At 40.3% G+C, this 21,951-nt stretch overlaps 1 protein-coding gene across 1 annotated transcript in view; it reads right to left on the bottom strand.

Moving 5' to 3' along the window:
- EIF3A (eukaryotic translation initiation factor 3 subunit A) overlaps positions 1-21,951 on the bottom strand; it is a 26,470-nt gene extending 4,519 nt beyond the window's left edge. The window contains exons 1-18 of the mRNA XM_079976620.1: positions 21,793-21,951; positions 17,567-17,757; positions 17,128-17,264; positions 16,632-16,795; positions 15,731-15,930; positions 14,633-14,841; positions 14,293-14,464; positions 13,744-13,848; positions 11,875-11,973; positions 10,065-10,181; positions 8,551-8,736; positions 7,526-7,873; positions 6,642-6,746; positions 6,411-6,524; positions 5,697-5,819; positions 4,364-4,517; positions 3,734-3,918; positions 1,284-1,378 (exon numbers count right to left, since the gene is read on the bottom strand). Of these exons, the coding sequence (XP_079832746.1) occupies positions 1,284-1,378; positions 3,734-3,918; positions 4,364-4,517; positions 5,697-5,819; positions 6,411-6,524; positions 6,642-6,746; positions 7,526-7,873; positions 8,551-8,736; positions 10,065-10,181; positions 11,875-11,973; positions 13,744-13,848; positions 14,293-14,464; positions 14,633-14,841; positions 15,731-15,930; positions 16,632-16,795; positions 17,128-17,264; positions 17,567-17,757; positions 21,793-21,841 (2,753 nt within the window). The 5' untranslated portion in view covers positions 21,842-21,951. The remainder of the gene's footprint in view (positions 1-1,283; positions 1,379-3,733; positions 3,919-4,363; positions 4,518-5,696; positions 5,820-6,410; positions 6,525-6,641; positions 6,747-7,525; positions 7,874-8,550; positions 8,737-10,064; positions 10,182-11,874; positions 11,974-13,743; positions 13,849-14,292; positions 14,465-14,632; positions 14,842-15,730; positions 15,931-16,631; positions 16,796-17,127; positions 17,265-17,566; positions 17,758-21,792) is intronic.

The following is a 21,951-nucleotide window of genomic DNA, read 5'->3' as shown; positions in this document are numbered from 1 at the left end:
CACCACATCACATGTTATTTCCCATAAAGAAATCTGTTCCGTGTAGGAAATAACATACAACCTGTGAGTAGTCAGCTTGACATTTTGGAGTGGTGTGGATAAATAAAACATCATATGTAACAAGATACTAAAGAACAATGGTGTCACAAGGGATGGATAATTATAAAAAGAGAGCTTTATCCAGCAAAGTAGTTCTGTTAGCACAAGTACTTCTGGCTGCGCAACAGGACTTCCCCTCCCTCTTCTTCCCCTGTGCACCCTACATCTGTTCTGGGTTTCTTGTCAACCCACCATTTGGGGGAGGGTGCTGTTGGGAGGTACTGGGATAGGAAGTCCTTGCACTAACAAAACTACTTCACTGGGGACTGCCCACTGTTGAAATGTTTCAAAGGAAATGTCAGGATGCATGGATGTTGCTGAAATATTAAAAAATAGACAATTCTGTTAAAAGTTCTGATCAATGTAAAAGATGTACAAATAATCTTTTTTCTTTCCTTGCTGCTGCCTATCCAACTATATTTCAAGTGCTCTCTTCCAACTTTAGCTGGGAACTTACAAACTTTTATCCAAAAGTCTACGTATGCTAGGAAACGTAAGAAATTAGTATACATCATTCAACTTATAAATTCTGTTTGATAACCAAATGAATTGGAGGAAGGTTAAGAGGCCAAAACTTCACTTGGGGTGAAAAACTGCACACCTAAGATTCTCATTTAAATGGCTGGTTGCTTTCTCAATGTAATACAGGGTTCTTGTATTAATTTGCAAAGCCCTTAACAACTTGGATCAAGGATATTTAGGGACTGCCTAATCCCTGAGGTCTTCAAGTGAGTCACTGTTAGTATCCCTTCATGGCATAGACACACAACTTGCATCCACCAGGAGATGTACATTCAACACTGTGGACCCAATTTTATAGAACTCCCATCCAGTTAAGTTCAGATTGGCCCTCTGCCTGTTGAATGTCCAGCATGAACTGAATACTTTATTCTAGAATTCTGATTTTATCCTTTTAACAGATAGTTATCTTTATTAAATCAACCTTGTACACTCCTTAGAGACTATTGCGTTAAACTGTGTATAAATTGTCAAAATAAACAATTAAGTAATTTTGCTATTCTAATGCAATTTTATTGCATTTTGTGCATGCAATGATTTAGTTGGATACAACCCATTTTATTTGTACGCAGTCTGCAACAATACTCACCTTTGCAGAGGACATCGGGATCACAAAGGAAACATTAACAAGTTGTAGACACTTTAAGCATTATTCCAATAAATACCTTTCTGGTGGTGCTGGTCGCCTCCATTCTGAGTCTGGCTCAGCATTTCTTCTCCAGGTGCTTTCACCAGGTTCTCTATCACTCCAACGAGAGTCCTACATTTAAATAAAAAATAAAAAGTACCGTTACTAAGAACCCAACCAATGTGGTTTTGTATATATCACATGCTTTTATTTCAATAGAATAGTATAGGCATGACGTTATTTTGACTTGGAATAACGAACTGAGAACCTATGAACTAATCTGTCAGTGAAACTTGTTTTTTGGCTAGTTATTAAAAACAAAAGTATATATTGAATTCTGTGGCATTACAAATTTAATGAGACCTCATGTGACAAATATATGAATGGATAGTCAGCATAGACAAGTGCAAAGTACTGCATTATACTGGACCTGAACTATTAGTTACAGCTCAACAAAAGGGATGGGGAATAGGTAGTAAAATTGTCCCAACGTGACCCAAACAAATTGCTCAGTTATTAATAAGAATTGTTCACATATCTCCGAGTGAATGCTAACTTGAGAAACAGCATACAAATGCAAAATGTAGCCATAAGAGAAACCACCACTATGTTTTGTAGAACATAGCAAATGAACAGCTAAGGCGATGACAGTTCAAATTAGAATAAAATATGGCAGAGGAAGAAATGACAGAAGTGAACTGGAAACAATAGTCAATCCATTCAAAAAAGGCAGCAACGTCTTCTGTCATTTTTCCTACTCCTAAAAAGCAGGAGAAAAGGAATAGATCCCAAATTTCACATACAAATGGACCCTTCAGACATGACAACTACAATATGTAAAGTGAGGATCACCTATAATACTCCACTGGAAAAATTACATATAGAGTAAGAATGAGAAATTACTAGGGCTGCAGATTATCCAAATTAATACACACATTTTCACCATTATAAAATTTCAAAATGCATGTATTTTCTGGTGCAAAGCTTACCCATTGAAAAGATTAGCAATGATGGAGCTAAAGATAATATTAATATAAAGCAATACTTAAGACAAAAACAATGAAGACTCCTGTGGCACCATAAAGGCTAATGAATTGATTATGACATGAGCTTTTGTAGACCAGAGTTCACTTTGCTGCAACAAACCAACATGCTACGGCTCTGGAAACACTCTTTGTAGTTGAGCAGTGGGAAGATTTCAAGCATGCAGGCTCTTCTACTTTGTTTTTTTTTTACTACAGTGGTACCTCTGGTTGCGAACGGGATCCGTTCCAGAGCCCCATTTGCAACCTGAGCAGACACCACGTGCATGCGCGGGTCGCGATTTGCTGCTTCTGCGCATGCATGTGGTGTCATTTTGAGCGTCTGCGTATGCGCGAGCAGTGAAACCCAGAAGTAACCCTTTCTGGTACTTCCAGGTCGCCACGGGACGCAACCTCAAAACGCTCGACCTGAAGCAAACACAACACGAGGATGACTGTAATACCACAACTTCCGCCAACTAGAGACTGGTGCAAAATAGTGGCTCAACTGGGCAGACATACAAAAAGATTTAAGGAATAGACTGTCTCTGAGCACATGCTTAGCCCAGGATTTTTTTGATAAGTAACAGAAGAAAGCTTGGGAATCTTCATACAAGAATCCACTCCTGTTTTCCACCCTATCCCTTGGGCATTCTTTCTCAGCCAACTAATTTAGGTAAAATAAACTTTTAAGCTGCTGCTATTGTTAAGACAAACAGCGGTCAAAAACTCGATCTATTGCAAACTACTCAAACACCAACCAACAGATCCTGATTCTTCTTCCCCCTCCTGATCAACTTCATACTACATTATTTCACTCATCATTTGATCATAGAGATACTAAAAGGCCAGTTGACAGTTAATTTATTGGTGCCCTTGTGCATCTGCTAACAGAAAAGGGGACCGATTTTTTCTGGATACACCCCCCAACCCTGGTAGCCTCCCAGCACTTGCTGAATTCAGCTGCAGTGAGTCAGAGGACCCTCCAGAACATGCTGGAAGGTGCCATAGAAAGCTGCAAGAAGGTGGAATCACTTTCTCTTCCATAGCACCAAGGCACAAAACTGAAGTCCTCAAAAGCTGTACGTTGAAAGCTTCCCCCTTAAATACGAATTCTTGAATTTGAAGAGTTCTTTCACATATACTTTTTATTGATGTAAATTATTCCCTATTTAAGCATAGAGGAATTTGGAGGGTTGTATCCAACGCTATCTGTGCAGAAGCAGAACAAAACTCTCCTAATGCAACAGACTTCACCTTCCTGTCCTCCCCCCACCCAGCAGGCCTCCACATTTCAAAATATACTTCAAAGGATTGAGGGACCCTCCACAGATGATTTTGCAGACTTGTGGTGGTCTGCAGAGGGGAAAAGAGAGAAGTGAACTCCTGTTGTTTGCACAGAACGTCTGCTCATGCAACGCTGGATTCTGCTTAGAAACGTCAGTTTATCAGAAACAGAATTTACCTTCCTTGAAAGCGGATCTTCAAGATTCCTCCTCTCTTCTTCTCGACGACGTTCCCTTTCTTCAATCTCCAGTTCTCTTTGGCGTTTCTTTCTCTCTACCTCTTCTAGTTTTTTGACGCGTTCCTGATATTCACGCATTTCTTCCTCACGTTTTTCACGTTCTGCACGTTCTTTTTCTTCTTGTTCTGACCAAAATATTAATGCAGATAGAGTGACTTTCCATCCTATATTTGAAATGTCTATCATATGTCCTCTCATTTACCAACTTTGTTTGCACAGCATTTCATGTCTGCTTAAAATTTAATGGGCCAATGTTGTGCAAGCAGATTTCTGGTCGTATGGGAATTCCTTTTTCTTTCCTGTCCCATAGCCCCCCATGCCGTCTCCAAACTCTCCAGATCATATTGGATGGGCCTAGTAGAGGGAATCTATTCCACAAACAATGTCTATTCTGCTAGTGGACGGACAACACTGAATATTACCCATTATTATTTTACGAGTAATGAAATTCAAATTCAATTAATGGCAGCCATGGCACATCTATATCTAGATAAGTAAAATAAATACTGCTGGAAACACAGCAAAGATCAAGGGTGTTTTTTCAGCAATAGCCTTTTATTTAGTGTTTACCTTTAAGCATCTTCTCTTCTTGCAATCTTTGTTCTTCTTCCTCTTTCTCCTGATAATAAGCAATGCGTCTTTCCTCTTTGCGCTGCCTTTTGCGTTCCTCTAAGCGCTTATGCCTTTCCTCTGCTAATCTTTCTTGGAATTGTTTAAGTTTTTCCTAAAATACATATTAATACATTGAATACATTAATACCTACAGGATGAATGCTCAAACATGAACTCCAACTATCTGGTGTCCACATGTGTTAATGACCAATTGTAGCTTGGCAGCTACACATAAAGTCCACTCCTGGGCCTGTTGCTCAACGTCTCTCTAAACAACTTGGATGAAGGAATTGAAGGGATGCTCTTCAAATCTGTAGATGACATGAAACTGGGAAGGGCAGATAATGCCGCAGAAGACAGAATCAAAATTCAAAATGACCTTAACAGATTGGACTAACTGGGCACAAGCTAACAAAATGAATTTCAATAGGAACAAATGTAAGGTTCTGCACTTAGGCAGGAAGAACCAGGTGCACAAATATAGGATGGGGGACACCTGGCTTACTAACAGTACATGTGAAAAGGATCTAGGGGTCCTGGAGGACCACAAGCTTAACATGAGTCAACAGTGTATAGTTAACCCGGAAAAGAGACTAAGAGGAGATATGATAGCCATCTTCAAATATTTAAAGGGCTGTCACATGGAAGATGGAACAAGCTTGTTTTCTCCTGCTCTGGAAGGTAGGACTCAAACCAATGGCTTCAACTTACAAGAAAGGAGATTCAGACTAAACATATGTTAAAACTTTCTGACAGTAAGAGCTCTTCGACAGCGGAACAGTTTCCCTTGGGAGGTTGTGGACACTCCTTCCTTGAAGGTTTTAAGCAGAGGTTGGATGGCCATCTGTCATGGATGCTTTAGCTGAGATCCCTGCGTTGCAGGGGGTTGGACTAGATAACCCTTGGGTTCCTTCCAACTCTATGATTCTAAAAAGTTCTGGAATCCACATTAAGAGCAGAGATGTAAAACAACTGTTTTGAGAAGTTTAGAAACAACTTATAAAATGGGAGAATTCTCCGATGTCTTTGGAGGAAGGGGAGGATACAAATGAAATAAACAAAGAGGAAGATACACATAAAGCTTTTTATATGAGATTATTTTATCAGAAAGGACACCTCTCTACTGATGCGAAGCATAATATTGTTGCCTCTCATATCAAAACAGGCACAGACACTAACATGCTAAAATGACAAAGGAGAGAGGATACCAATGCCATCCCTCACTCCACTTTCTATAAAGTTCTGATCAGGAGTAATCTCATATGTGTCAGAACACAAAAATCAGATTTACCTCATACACTGATCTTCTCGCTTCTTTGAGCCTAGTTACAAAGAAATCACTGTCCTCCAACATCCTTGACATCCTGTTCTTATGTTCAAGGGCTTTCTCACGTTCCAACTGCATAGTTGAGATCTGTGACATACACAAAACCAAATCAGTAGTAGAGTCATGCATACAATTTGTTTCAAACGTCTTTTGTGAATTTATGGGCACCACATGCCTCTTTTTTTTTCTAACTGTCTAAGATGCCAATAAAATTTAGCAGACCAGTTAAAGGAAAACCCCAGTAGGCCTATTATTGTTAAGCAATGGTATAGTGAAAAAGAGCTTGGGTACAAAGCCTATAAAAACACTATGATCACTTTTATTACAGTTAAAATGATGGCTTTCATTGTTCTCAAATAGATTCTAACTATTACACAATTGCAAGCTGCAAAGCATTCTAATGATTTACATTAGAACTTGGTGTAGCTACACAATTTATTCCAGTCAGAAGATTTGCATTCTTTTATGGCAAAATTGGAGTTCTAGCACAGACTGAGATTCTTTAATTGCAATATATCCAAACATCATTCGTTCTTCATCACTCATGTGACAAAGATTTCTAAAACACTGTCTACTACTGCATAAATTATATAATCAGCTGAGAAGTTCATTTCTAGAAACTAACAGAAAAAAAAATTAAGTAACTACGTCACACCAGAGTACTCTCAGAAACCTCACCCTTTCTTCTTCTTGCTGTTCCCAAAGCTCCATGTCTCTGACTCTTTGCTCTTCATATGCACTCTTAATCAGTGGGATTTCTTCCAAGCGTTTTGCCCTTTCAAAATGGTCAATCTAAAGAAATGTGATTGTTCAGGTTTAAGCGTAAAAGAACACACACACAAATGTCATCACTAAATGCTGTTTCTCCACCTAGTTCTCAGCTATTAACCGTACATCTTTTTCTTATACCTTTTTCTCCTGATTCTTCAGACGCTCTTGCAATTCCTTCTTTTCTTTCTCCAGCTGTTCAACTTGTTTTGCCATAATGAAGTCTGGATCCAATTCTTCAAGATCCTACAGTCAAGACATTAGATGTTAAAGAATAAAAATCAAACTGCCATTTCTGAGAAAAACACACATTCTTGTTTTTAATTTTAATGCAGCTTCCCCACTTGATGCATTATCTACTATTTCATTTTATTTTTAGTCCTTTAATCCATTTTATTAAAATATTCTAATATTCAGAAATAAGGGACGCAGGTGGTGCTGTGGGTTAAACCACAGAGCCTAGGACTTGCCAATCAGAAAATTGGCAGTTCGAATACCCGTGACGGGGTGAGCTCCCGTTGCTCGGTCCCTGCTCCTGCCAACCTAGCAGTTCGAAAGCACGTCAAAGTGCAAGTAGATGGATAGGTACTGCTCTGGCAGGAAGGTAAACGGCGTTTCCGTGTGCTGCTCTGGTTCGCCAGAAGCGGCTTGGTCATGCTGGCCACATGACCCGGAAGCTGTACGCCGGCTCCCTCGGCCAATGAAGCGAGATGAGCACCGCAACCCCTGAGTCGATCACGACTGGACCTAATGGTTAGGGGTCCCTTTACCTTTAATATTCAGAAATAGACTACACTATTTGTAATCAAGTTGTTTGATTAAGGTTAGGAAACCTAGTCGAGGGAAGTTGGAGATGCTACTGGTAGGGTATTCAAATGGGGTTTCTGACTTCCTGAAGAATGTAGAAATGGGCTAAAAGTCTGACTCAATATACAATATTTTCTACAATATAAACTTCCCATTAGTGAATGGTCACTAGTGGTTTCAATAAAAAAGTTGTCAGGGAGAAACAACAAACTTCTTACTTCAATATCAATATCTTTGAATGCCTTGGCTCCCAGCTCAGTTTTCTTGATCTGCTCCAAACGTTCACGAACAGTTTTCTTTTTAATTTGCTCATGTTCCTGCAGAATGCGCTCCTTTTCCCGCTCTTTCGCCTCCTGACGCAATCTCTCCTCTTCTGCTTTGCGAACCTTTTGGAGTTCCGCTTCACGCTGCTCCAATTCTTCTTTTTCACGCTGAATGTTCAAGCTCTCAAGACGTTCCTTTCTTTCCTCAATAGTCTGACGGCGAGCAAGGATACGCTGATGTTCTTTCCTTGAATTTTTTAAATAAGCTGTAACAGCCAGCTGGTGTTGCTCTTCCTTCTCTAGCTGCAAAATGGTTAAAGGCAGAACAAAAACCCATTTAAATATAAAAGACAAATGGGAGAGTAAAGCACTGCTGAATTCTGAGGAATTATTTTTGCAGGTTCTTTTGTGTTTTTCCCCCACTGCCATCTCAGAACATATTCTTCAAAAACATATGTACAGTGGTACCTCGGGTTAATTCGTTCCGGAGGTCCGTTCTTAACCTGAAACTGTTCTTAACCTGAAGCACCACTTTAGCTAATGGGGCCTCCTGCTGCCGCCAGAGCACAATTTCTGTTCTCATCCTGAAGCAAAGTTCTTAACCTAAAGCACTATTTCTGGGTTAGTGGAGTCTGTAACCTGAAGTGTATGTAACCTGAAGCGTATGTAACCTGAGGTACCACTTTATTAGAATAAATATGCCAGCACTAAATATTTTTAAGTAATGCATGTAAGTACAGGCAACTTCCCATGTACACGGTGTGTGTTCCGAGGCACCGCGAGTGTAAACCCACCCTGCACTCTTCCAGGGCTGAAAGCAGTGTGTATCAGCGGTGACATGTGCCTTGAACACAGGCAACAGGGGAATCAAACATGCATTGGAGGGAAGAGAAGAAATATTCAAACCATGACTGAACATACCAAGTTTCCCATAAAGCATCAGTATTCTTTTAAAGAGGTATCAAAAGCTTACAACTTACCAATATGTGAGGTGGCTTAATCACTTCAAGAGCCTTTGCAAGGGCAGATGACATAGCTGTCAACTGGCTCCTGATCTGCTCAGATGGCATGTTCTGCAGCTGAGGGCCAAGAGGTGCATCTTCCCGAGTGCAATAGTTCAAATCTGACCCAAAACTCAGTGTTCGAGTGGTATGATCAATGCGAACCTAAGATAGAGTAATTCAGAAATTCACTATTAAGGGCATGTTTAAGATAGTTTCTCACAGCTGTTTATAAATTTTATCTTACCAGCTCTTTTTCTTATATTACTGCCATTTAACATTGAGATACAACAGACTTCTGAACTGTACTCAAATCAAATGATACTTAAAAACTGAAATTACTTCTTGATGAAAGAAATCTTAGCTAAATTATCATATGATTTAGTTCAGTAATCAATTACGTGTGCATATGATATGATGAAAGAAAATCTAAAAAATATGTTATTAGATTACGTACACATGTAGCTAAGCAAGCATTTTCTAAGAGGCAGAATCCTTAATTATTTTACACACAGAGGGAATACCTCTCCTAGGATATAAAAACTGCAGTTGGCAAGCTCCAAGTACTTCAACTAGAAAAATGCTACATGATTAGAACCATGATTTAACTGATGCATCTAAACTAATGGTGTCCCAGGGTCTATAGGATTTTTCAAATCTTCCAATGGCAGAAAGAGATGCCTGCCTTCGGAGAAGGAGGTCAGATTTTGTAAGGCCCCGCCCTGTCACCATAGAAACCCCTGTGCCCCTTACATAAACACATTGTGTTTCCCCAATAAAACCATAGAACAGGGACAAACTATGTCAGCCCTGGAGCTAGTTTAGTTTATTTCCATAAATCATAAAAGAGAGAAAGTCAAAGGGGGGGGGCATTCCTTCTACCCTTCCTTCTGCCTAAACCTGGCAGGACTTTAGAAGCTTCAGTTCCTTTGTCTGTTTCCACACACACACCAGCTGTAACTGCTCTGTAACTGTTGCAGTTTCTAACTATATTTCCAGAAAGGTAGCTTTTGAATTCTAAAAGTCAACCATTTTACAAGAAAACATATTGACTGGGAATCAGAGAAGTCTTGCTTGAGAAGCCAAGCACTTTCACTTGCATATGGCAGCCCCGCCTAATTCTTTGGACTTTTCTGTTCTGCACTGTTCTGGGAATGCTGTTCCAGGAGTCAGGAGCAGCTGGGCTACTACCAAGCTGTACAGAGAAGTCGGGAAAGCCTGCTGTGTGGCTCAATCTTTGCTCACTCCAACCATTCAAGGTTGCACAGGTGAAGGAAATTTTGTTGGACTTCTTGTGAAAAAGTTCATTCTCTTCATCAGCCAGAGGTTATTCTAGAGTGGGTTACCCCACCACTGAAGAATGTGCTGAAACTCATTTTTTGGAATTCAAAAGACAAAAGTGACTGTTATGTTTGACTAAACAAGCTTTAATCAGATTTATCTAAATACAGAAATGTGTATAAACATTTGATGTTTTTCGCTACTGCACTTACTTGCAAATCACAATGTCTGGCAGCATCTACTATTGCACGTTCCAGTTGGAAAGCATCAACAAAAGGAACCAGAGTAGTCAGGCGAGAAAATTCGATGCTTTGATAAATTTGGGCCACCTGCGTAACACATGAATATTCAACTCTTTCCAATTATTCATCCTAATATTGTACAAGCATTTTTAAGAGCTCAATTAACTTAAGTCAACAGCTCAACCGTCAACAATAGTGAATAATCATTCACATTTAAGAAACACTTCACATTTTCTGTCAAGCGTTTATTCAAAGGAATTACTCACTCTCCCAAGCAGCAACTATGTGTGAAGGAGACTGGCAGCAGTCTCTCAACGGAGGAAAGCTGCTAATTAGCCTTCAACTGTTCCTCTAGCACATCAGAAATAACACTGCTTACCACTGTAAAGGAAACAGGTCAATGACATGTGCATTTGGAAAACTGAAACATCAAGCACTAAAAATGTCTTGTTAAGAATTTATTATTGAACTAGGTAGATCCATCACCCACGCCTTGTACCTCTGTAACCCAGGCAATGTTTCTGTCTCCTGTAGCTTGTTCAGAGCACAGCAACATTGTCTGTGTTTTCTGTTAAGCATCACAAGCCTAATCCAGACAGCCATCATGCAGAAGAAGTCAAGCAATAAGCCCAGCCCCAACTTATGCTCAGTCACCTGTGTAGTCTTTACACACGTGTACTAATAGTAAACACCATTAGGCGGCCACGTATACAAAGCCTGTGCATATTTGTGCATTGGTAGTGACTATACAAACAATATAACTGGAAGTGGGGGTTCTCTACATGGAAATAATCCCACCCCCTACACATGTTCACTTGAATGAGCAGGGCCATAGGGCATATGAAAAAAAAAGTAGTTTGCTGCATGTGGTTCTTTGGTGCTGTTTCATATATTATTCAAAATGGCATTGCACCAACACCACTCTTTGGTAACTACATCTTCTTGTCAAGTTACAGCAGACCACATGGTTATGTGTCACATTAGTGATGTCTCCTTAATTAAACAAGAATTGCAAGTGTAATATATTCCCTACATGATATGCTTTAATCACATGGGCAGAACTTGAAGACATTACAGAAAACAGTGTATGACAACCATGTTCCCTATGATACAGATAAGCTCTTAGTCAAAAGGAACTGACAAATATAAGGTTTAATTTAAGAGATTTCAGAGTTCAATCAAAGAACACGTCCAATATCTACTACATACAGGTGCAACTAAATTAAGGATGCCCCTTATATCTTTCACTAAGTGATCCTTAAAAGATACACAGGAACAGAACATTCTATTTTTTTAAAAAAAAAACACTACCCTGCCAGTCATGAGATACCAGGATAGTTTGCATTATAACAAAACAGTAAAACACACAACTTATAGGGTAGAATTCAACAATGCACTCTGATGAATATACCATCTGCATCAACATTACAATGACCCTCTCCTCTCCTCCCTCTATGTGCTGTTCTAGTGGTTCTCCTCATCACCACGACCCCAAGTCGGTTTCAGGGAGCATGGAGAATGTGCAGGGTGAAGAGAGGGGTGGAAAAAACCACTGACCAAGTAGAAGTCCTTGAGCAGGGCTACTGTGGGTGGGGCTCCTTAGGTGTCCCACCCATATTGCTCAACAAAACTTATAAAAATATGACATTAAGAATACCCTGAGAGTCACAACCAAGCTCCTCACTTGTACAGTTGAGTGAATCTTGATGGATTTAGGAATTCTGTAACATTCACTCCAACTGCACATTCCACTTTGAAGATTCTTGTTTTGCAATCATACCTGCTGAAGCAGCCGGAGTATGGTGTTATTTTGAAGATGGGGGATATACAGTTGCAGTTCTGGTTCCTTCTCAGATTGGTCTCTTACCCAGTTCAACACCTGTACAGAATTATTTAGAGATTGTAAGATAGCATGGCTGGTTCAGACAATACCTTTTCCTCACTAAACTGCATCAACCCTCCAATTTTTCACAGTAGTGAACTTTAGTTTATTTTTTAATATATATTGAATTTTATAACAATTAATGATACAAATCTCATTCATCATGTTATTTACAATTATTCTCCCTCCCCTCCTTTGGACTTCCCTCAACTCCCCCTCTGCTGAGTTATTAGTTTTATTTATCGTATCCTGCTTTTCCTACAGAAAAATAAAATCCCTTATCATTTCTTGAATATATCTGTTACTCAAATGAAGTCGTGAAAGTTTATTCAAATCCTTTCAGTGAATCCAGTCTATTCTGTTGTTTCTGCAAATAAACTGTAAATGGTTACCAGACTCATTTGAAGTCCTTTTTGTGCTTCTCTCGTAGTTTGTCTGTTAGCTTAGTCAATTCTGCATAGCAAAGTGCACTTTAAAGAGCTTCCATAACATGTCAGAAACATGCTAATCTTCTCCAATATTAAAGAGGTATATTTTTCCAATTAGCAATAAAATGGGAATGCCTAAAGCCAAAAACTAGGGACTTTTGGGCTCAACATGCACACAGGAGGGTATACTCAGGAATACACAGGGAGCGAAAATTAAGGCAAGTCCTTAAACTTTTTCAACCCAATATATTCTCTAATCCAATATACCTCCTCCTGTTTTAAGGCCACAAAATCATTACTTAGTTCAATCACTAAAGTGTTTCTAACACAATGTGTATTCAGTTGTGTTTGAAGGTGACTGACAGTGGTGGCAATGTGTGCGACACTGCTAATTTACCTTCACCTTTTATCTAGCACATTAGAAATATCTTTGTTCTTATAAATAGTAAGAGAAAGACAATGAAACGTGCTTCACCCTGTACAACTCTGGAGAATTACATATATGTCAGCTAAGCCTACAACCTTAGGGACGCAGGTGGCGCTGTGGGTTAAAGCCTCAGCGCCTAGGACTTGCCGATCGAAAGGTCGGCGGTTCGAATCCCTGCGGCGGGGTGCGCTCCTGCTGCTCGGTCCCAGCGCCTGCCAACCTAGCAGTTCGAAAGCACCTCCGGGTGCAAGTAGATAAATAGGGACCGCTTACCAGCGGGAAGGTAAACGGCGTTTCCGTGTGCGGCTCTGGCTCGCCAGATGCAGCTTTGTCACGCTGGCCACGTGACCCGGAAGTGTCTCCGGACAGCGCTGGCCCCTGGCCTCTTAAGTGAGATGGGCGCACAACCCCAGAGTCTGTCAAGACTGGCCCGTACGGGCAGGGGTACCTTTACCTTTACCTTTAAGCCTACAACCTTAAGCACACACGTATTAGGCAGAAAGTCCCCTTGAATACTGTGGGATTTACTTCCCTGTAAACATGTACAGGAATACACTGCAAGCAACAGTTAATGCTGTTTTCTGGCTGTACAATGACATTTCAAATCAGAAGCATCCATTAGTCACTTAAAATACAAATTAGGAACCTACTCTTGCAAAAGGGCATTTTCCATTTGCATGACCAGATTTTGCTTTTAAATGTGTAGTATTTTTATGAATGGAAATTCAAGCAGCATTTTCATGCAGTTAGAAATTCTAGAAACAGATTGGAATGCTATTAATAGTGACATAAAATAACCTGGACACAAAAAGCACTTTAAAAATACCATACATCTACTATATATCAACATTTGTGTGAATTTTGTCAACTACACAGAAATTACATACTTCTGAATAAAATTTCAGGACTTACCTTGCATACGCGGCCACATAACTTCAGTGGATGAAAATCTACTTCAAGCCAGTTATAAAGTTCCTTTACTTCTGGGACAACATGTTGTACAACATTAAATCTCACCTATAAGACATGAATGTTTTTAACGGTAAATATCAAACAAGCTTTAACACTTAATGTTTCATCTCAAGGATTAGCTAAAATACAATTTCTTTTAAAATAATCAAAATGTGATAGATAAGAAACATACTCTTCATGTGCAATTAATGTGACGGGGCATACATCTCCAAATGCTGAAACACCTAGAATGTCACATTTACAGATCTTATGGAGAAGCAAGGCCAAAGTCATGAAATATGCCCCACTGTAGATGGACAGCACTAAAGAGTTCCAGTTGCTGCTGTAGTCTGCAGCTAGACTGGGACTGGAGGGAGAAAGTAGGTAACAAATGAAACTTTTAATTTTCAATCACATTGTTTACTATTCACATCATTCTGAAGTTTTACTAAAGTTCCTTTTAATCAAGGATGCAAACTACATAGAAATGTTTTATGAAATGTTGCTTACCATATCATTAATGAGAGAAATTCGTGTAGGTGGGGCCTGGAGGCCCAACAGAGTTGCCAATCTCCGCTGCTTTTCAACAATGATGCCATCCATGTCTAGAAGACGAGCAATGTCAGTTCGTTCAGGTGTTATAGGAATGGACAGAGTGGCCAAAAGGACTCTCGTTGACATCCTACAGACAGAAGATTTAAGCAGTTGAATTGCATTAGCCTCCATTCTAGATGCCATACCTAAAATGGCCTAACTGACAAGCTTTAAATCCAGCTTCCAACCATTTGCAATACACTATTGATGCTATTTCTAAGTTTAAAAATGCACCCGCAAACAAACATTTTCCTACCTCTGCATCTCCTCCTGTGTGAGGTTCTTTCGCATTTCCCTTGAGAGATGATAAAGACGGTGAAGTGTGGATGCATGAAAGAGCGCATTTCCTGATTTCCAGAAGACAGTAGAAACTTTGTGATAATAGTTTGCCATCAGCTGGGGCTTTGGTGGTTTCTTGGACAAGGAGAATAATCCATGTATGTCTTCCACAGCTTTGAAGGCTTCCTGAAAGGAGTTTTTTTAAAAAAATGTTACACTACAACTGTATGTCAAACAAGTTGGAGGGGAGGGATATATAGAAACCTCATACAATGTAAAGTAACAGGCCTAGCTTGTGAGGTCTACCAGAAAAGTGGTGTATTAATAAATACATGTTATTAGATAGATAGATAGATCTAAGCGGGGAATTTCCAGCCCACAAACCAAGCATTGCCTGCCAGGACATCTTGGGGAAGCCACGCCCACCCATATGATATCAATTGTGGGTCAGGTAACGGGACAAATGGGACAACTGGGAGCTTGAAATAGTTTCTGTTCAATTGAGCCTTCCCCCTCTCAGCAGTGTGCTCAAGCCCTCTGTCTGTAAAGCTTTGAAGCAATATTATGGGAGCTGTTTGACCACCATTTGTGCACATCCTTGCACTGCTCCTTAAAACCTCCACTTTGTTTAGTTTCAAAGGAACAGGATGGGGGCTTTTTGACTGACCTTTGTAAACAGCAACACAGGGTTTTATTTTTTTTACAAAGGGCTGCTTAAAATACCCCACTGCGCTTTGAAGTCTCATCAACCAGACACCTGATGTCACTATGATGCCAGGTGATTGACAGGCTTCAGCCACCTGTCAAATTTGGCTTGCAGGGGGGGGGGGGTTAAAATCTGGTCCACTGACCAGAATCAGTTCCCCAGTCCTGGTATGCTCATTATCCCAAGTTCTGAGCCTAAGTACACTTTTACCAGGAAACTTTATTAATAAATAAATTTATGTTAGATTATTTATGTACAGCTCTCTAAATTACCAGATCCCTTAAAGCACAAAACAGAAGGTAAAGCTTAAAAGAATTTGGCAACAGAAAGAGAGACTGTCAATACCTCAATAACTGTGTAATTACATACCTGCCACAGTTCCATGCTTATAGCACTGTCCAACTGTACAAGCCTGGTTTCCAAATGCATTGACTGACTCTCTGGGTTATTGAGATTGATAGCCGTACTCTGATTGTGATGACGCTGGATCTGACCCAAATGCATTCTCAAATTGTCACAGAGTTTGCGAAACTCAGCTTTACGAGTATATTGCAAACAGAACCTGAAAGCTGCAAAATAAAATTATGGCATTTGGAAGCAGTTAAAAAGTCAGTTTGGCCTTGTTCACACAACAGAATAAACTGAAGTATGGCTTACTGGGACCATGTGCAAATGTGAGCTACTGGAGATTAGCTTGTAGCTGCTTTGCTCCTCACCAGTCATTTTTACTCCTCACTACATTGAACCATGCAGGTTTGGATTAGCATGCTATTCAAATCTGAGCTCACGGTTAAGCTCTCTACTCACTAACCACTTAACCATGAGCTAGGTGCAGACACTAAATCAAACCTTAATGTTGTTCAGAATGGCACAGAGGTAAAAAGACCAGGGAACAGCAAAGCAGTTGCCAACACCTCTCTGGGACCCTGTTTCATGCAGTCCTGGCAAGACATAGGTTGACTTACTGTGCTGCACTAACCAGACCAGCAGTTCAAACTGACAATATTTTCTAACACTCAAATTTACCTGTTTGATCCACTTTGTTTTCTTATCTTTTAAAAGATGCTTTTTACTTTCCTTAATAAGAAGTCAGATAATAGTTGAACCCTTATTACAAAAAATATTTTAACCCAAGATTTCTAATTTTCTTTTTAAAGAACAAAATGCTCACCCCTGCACCTGCTGGAAGTAGGCAATCAATAGGAGATTCCCGAACTTTAAAAAGTGACTGCATATGTCTTACCAAAAAAAACAAACAAACAGATTTTACCTTGTTGTGCAATATCATGATAAAGCCGCTCCACTCTAGAATTGTTTCTGAGAAGGTCCAAACACTGCCTGTAGGATTCCCATAGAAATTTAACCCAGGGAGTCAAAAGTAACCGATCAGTACGATCTTGAGTGTCTTCCCCACTCACAGCACTTAGGAGAACACTAGAATTAAGAAACAAAAGGAATATGCTATTCTACACAATCTTTTTATCACGTCCTCTCACTTGCCAAGATGCATATCAGGCAGCACAATGAAATTCCAATGACACAACACCAGCATTCTTTGAAAGCATCTTTCAAAATCATGGGAATGCAATTCTTGTTTTGGTCTTGAACATCAAGGTGAAAGTTGATTTGACTGAGTCAGACATAAGTCTGCCAAAAGAACTCAGTTTGCATCCAAAATCATAAATTAGTTCATCAGTGTTTTTCAATATGTATGCATAATACAAAATTAAGCTTCAGACAAAAAGTATCATAGCACTGTTACCTACCTCTCTGGAGTCTGAATATTATCTAAGTCTTCAATATCTAGCACCATCTGCTGAGACTCTTCTTTAGCAGATTCAGTTTTTTCTTCTGCTAATTTTAAGTAAGCCCGAACTACATCCTCCAAGGATTTGATGTTCACCTGTATCAGAATTAGAATGGCTATAAATAACTTTATATAAGAATATACAGAGATATAAGAATATACAGAGATATAAATATAAAACTATGACAGTATAATGAAGTGTAGCAATGCATCTGAGAACAATTGACTTCTGCAGCTACAATTCATTCAAAAGTGTTCTACTGGTGATATATGCTCCTTATCTCTAATGCTATCAAGCTTTTATAAAATCACATTTATAGTACAGAACCATCAAGTACATTTTTCTAAAACACCCAGAAATATACTATTAATATGATAACATTTTTCAGAGCCTTTACCTGTTGGCAGATATTCTTGTACTGATATAGGCCTTCTTTAGCCAGATGGCTCTTGCGGAGGTCTACACAGAGCTCCAAGTACTTTAGCATAATCGGTTCGTGGATCTTTTGCCATGTTCGGTGTTTTTTACTTTTCATAACATCGTAGAGAACATCAAGAGCAGGTTGCTTCTTCCCAACCTCAAGAAATTCTGAGAAAAATAAATTATGACTCTTAATACAAACTGCTTTCATTTTAATAAATATATTACTTCAGAGTGGAACAGAGGAAAGTTGCTATAAAGAGCCATTTCCATAGTATTGTTGAAAGTAATAATCACCTCCAGGGAATCAGGCTGAACAACAACTGTAAAATGGGGGGAACAGTCTAATTTTATACTTTGCAGAATACTGACAAGCCAAAAATTACTTTAAAAAAATGTGTATCAGCATACTAGTAAACATTTTTGTGGACCACCAGCTTTTGTGAACTTGCCCACAAATTTTCAATGCTTCAAAAGGATTTCAGGAAACTAATACTATAAACGATTTGAGTCAGCCACTTCTGATAGCTCAAACTAGCTATTTAAGTCTCTAGGGAAGAAAAACAGAAATATGGTGAAGTGGCAACAGTTCTTTGTAAAACTGTTTCACTTTAAAAGGGAAGGTTGCAACAGATTGGCTAAATCTTTAGTAAGCATTGTTGTGTGTTCTAGAATAACGAGAGAAGTGATACAATTTGTAGTTACAAACTATTGTCATTTCTGTCCTTCAGCTATAAGAGTTCTGCAATATCTTCAGTTTCAAATATGAATAGCTAGGACTCTACAAACTAAAATGGATGAACACTTATGTTCCATCTCATGAGGACACTCCAAGAACTACCATACCTTGCTTCTGGCAAGTTACAAATACTTATTACAGTCTGATGCCATGCATGTGGAATTAAAAGTCAACCCCAATCTGCTAAATGACATTCTGGTTTATCATGGTTAACAGAGAATAAACAATGAGCTGGTGCCTGCTGCCTGATTGCTCCTGCTGCACTCTTCCCTGGCTGTAAATGGCTAAACAAACAAGGAAACCTTAGCTTTGTATTACAGGGATAACCAGGGATATAGATATGATCAGGAAGCAACAACAAAGCATTGGTTCATGATGGCTGGCATCATGGCTTGCAATGGAGAAATAAACCATGATCCCTGGTTTCTATGTAACACAAAGCCAAGACTTGCACTTGCACCAGGGAGGCAAAGTGGAAGCAACTGAGCAGGGTGCACCAACATGCTGTTTATTCTCAGTAGAACACAGTAAGCCCAAAAAACCTGGGTTATCATGAAGTGCAAGTACAGCCAGTACACAATCTTGCTTACTATTCTTCTATGTTTACAGACAAACAGAAATCTGACTGCTCTCCAAAATAAATTTGCAGCACAAAAGGCATGTGGGCTGTATGGCCAAAGCTTCTGAATTATGCTCTTTGGTTGTATAAAATCCCTCTTTAGTGGCAAATGACTATTTATTGCTATAAATACCAGTAAATATGGTATGTTTGTTAAAGAAATGCATTATTTTCAACGTAAGAAACCTGATTTCAATCAATAGATTTTAAAATTATTTAAATCACATTTTGAGTTTTGAAATTAATACATTTTCAAGTTTCTTGTTTGAGAGATTCTTGGCTCTAAAAAAACAATAAAAATTATGAATCCCAAAACAATGTCAATGTTAAGATCCTGGCCACCTACTCTTGAATTCACTGTTCATATGATAGTAACATATAGCACCCAATACAGTGAGGCTTTTTAAAAATATGTATTCTGTCAATATTTTTAAGTAATTGCCAGATGATAGATGAAGTATGTGTTCCAACATGACAGCAAACCCCATGGTTAGATATTACAAGAACCACCATTGTACATTCCCACTTAATTTGCATGCCATGATTAGTAAATTCCTATCCTTGTCCACAGCAAACCATCATTTTTACTTTTGTCCAACAGACAAATTATTGTTTGCACATAGCATCAAACCCTAGTTTGCCACAAACAAGGATTAGGCATTTACTGAGTGAAGTGTGTGAGGGGAGTAAGTGTGCAAGACAGGCATTAGAAATAAAACCATAATTTGGTGTTAAATCTGAATGGCCTGAATGCAGGAAATGGAAAAATCAAGTAAGAAGATTTGAATAATTCACATAATTGTAATATGCATGTTGATGATTAAAAAAAAAAATTTTTTTTTAAACTTAACTGAAATTTCAAGACTTAATTCCATTTGACAGTAATGGTTTTTATCAAACTTTACTTGTATTTATTAGGTACATATAACCTGCTTTAATTAAATTATAATATGCTCACACATATTTGGCTTGAGTCTACTGTAACAGGCAGCCCTACTATTTAAAACTGGTTCTTACCAGCATTTTGGTTATTAAATTAGCTTTTAAAGTGGGTGTGTTTGTTGCCCTACATATTAATACAGTGAGCTGTGTTACTGGAATTTTCAGTGCACTACATAAAAGACAAAGAAAAGGATGAGGGGAGGAATGAGATGTATCAAGCACAGTAACAAGAAACTTCCTGAATATTGCTTTAAAACTTTATAATCTATTAAGAAATTCTATCTTGTTCAGTTGTCTTAAGTTTTCACAATGATATTTCACGGTGTTACAAATAAAAGTAACTACGATAAGTAACTCCTTTAAATAATGGCTCTTTGTTTACTGCAGCTGCTTAACAGTAGACTTTCCAAGTTGAACTGGAAAGCAAAAACAGGTCGAAATTCTTGTCCAAATTGTAACCTTTGTTCCATATGCTTAGTTCTGTGTCATCAGATGTGATATGAACTCTGAAAAAGACCAAATATTTACTTTCACATCATACCAGGCAGTGCACGCTCTGGGGTAAAGGTAAAGGTACCCCTGCCCGTACGGGCCAGTCTTGACAGACTCTGGGGTTGTGCGCCCATCTCACTTAAGAGGCCAGGGGCCAGCGCTGTCCGGAGACACTTCCAGGTCACGTGGCCAGCGTGACATCGCTGCTTTGGCCAGAGCCAGAGCCGCACACGGAAACGCCGTTTACCTTCCCGCTGGTAAGCGGTCCTTATTTATCTACTTGCACCCGGAGGTGCTTTCGAACTGCTAGGTTGGCAGGCGCTGGGACCGAGCAGCGGGAGCGCACCCCGCCGCAGGGATTCGAACCGCCGACCTTTCGATCTGCAAGCCCTAGGCGCTGAGGCTTTAACCCACAGCGCCACCTGCGTCCCTCACGCTCTGGGGTAGGCATGTCCAAAGTCCATTTGGGGGCCCTAATCTGGCCTGCTGGTCGATTTAATCCTGGGGTAAAGCCCTAAAAAGGCTCAACAAATTCAATCCTAAAAAAGGTCAACAACTTTGGTTTGCCCTCACGCATGTTCACTTCATCAGATCTGGCCCTCTTTGAAAAAAGTTTGGGCACCCCTGCTATGGGGGTCTCAAAATGAACGATATTAATTTAATGGTTAAAAAAAAAATGGGGAACGGGGGAGGGGGAAGGTAGAGGCAGAGAACGAGCGCCCATTTCCTGCAGCGCTGTGGCTAGATCTGTCATCGACGCCTCTGGGAAACTGAGCTAAACCAGGATTCTGGTGTAGGCCATAATTCCTAACGAAACGTAGGGAAGATGCGAGTTTTAAGGGCGAGAGATTTTTCGAAACCCAAAGTTGCCCCCGCGAGATAAAAGCCGCCCTTTGTTTATTGATTCGGGGGGTGGGGGTGGGATAATCAACTGTGAACAGGTATAACGCGACAGCCATTGAAGACAAGCGCTGCCTAGGGAGGCACTTTTTAAAAATGTGTTTTATTTACTGACGAAAGAGGGGGAGGAAAAACCAGGCGCATCTCTCTCCCCGCTCACACCCCCCCGCGCGGAAGCCTGGGCTCAAACGGGAGGAAGTGAGTCCGGAGAGCCGCCACGAGGAGCGGAGAGGCCTCGTGTCTAAAGAGCGAACAGGGCGGCTCGTCCCTTTCACCACCTTCCACCTCGCCTGAGTGCCTGACGGGGCCGGCTGGACGGCCACCCCAAGCGAGAGCGCGGGGAGGAGGGCGAGGCCGTGCTGCGGTCAGCGTGGCGGGTGCTGGGCCTCCCCAGTGTGGCGGGAGCCTAGGCCTCGGCCTCCATTACTAAGCATAATGGGGGCGCGGGCGGGGCGCGGAGGCGGGCCCTCCCCCGCCCCGCTGGCGAGCGGCCCCCGAGCTCCGCACTCACCGTTCGCCCGCTTTAGGGCGTTCTCGGGCCGCTGGAAGTAGACCGGCATGATGGCGACGGCTTCTCCTCACACGGCAACGAGCCCCAAGGAGCGCCCAGCCAGGCAGCAAAGCGAGGCCGGAAATGGGGCGCGTCACGTGACGCGCCCCGCGCACGGAC

Source organism: Podarcis cretensis (genome assembly GCF_951804945.1).
Source record: "Podarcis cretensis genome assembly, chromosome: 5".
Taxonomy (NCBI): Eukaryota; Metazoa; Chordata; class Lepidosauria; order Squamata; family Lacertidae; genus Podarcis; species Podarcis cretensis.
This window is presented reverse-complemented; position numbering and strand designations above follow the sequence as displayed.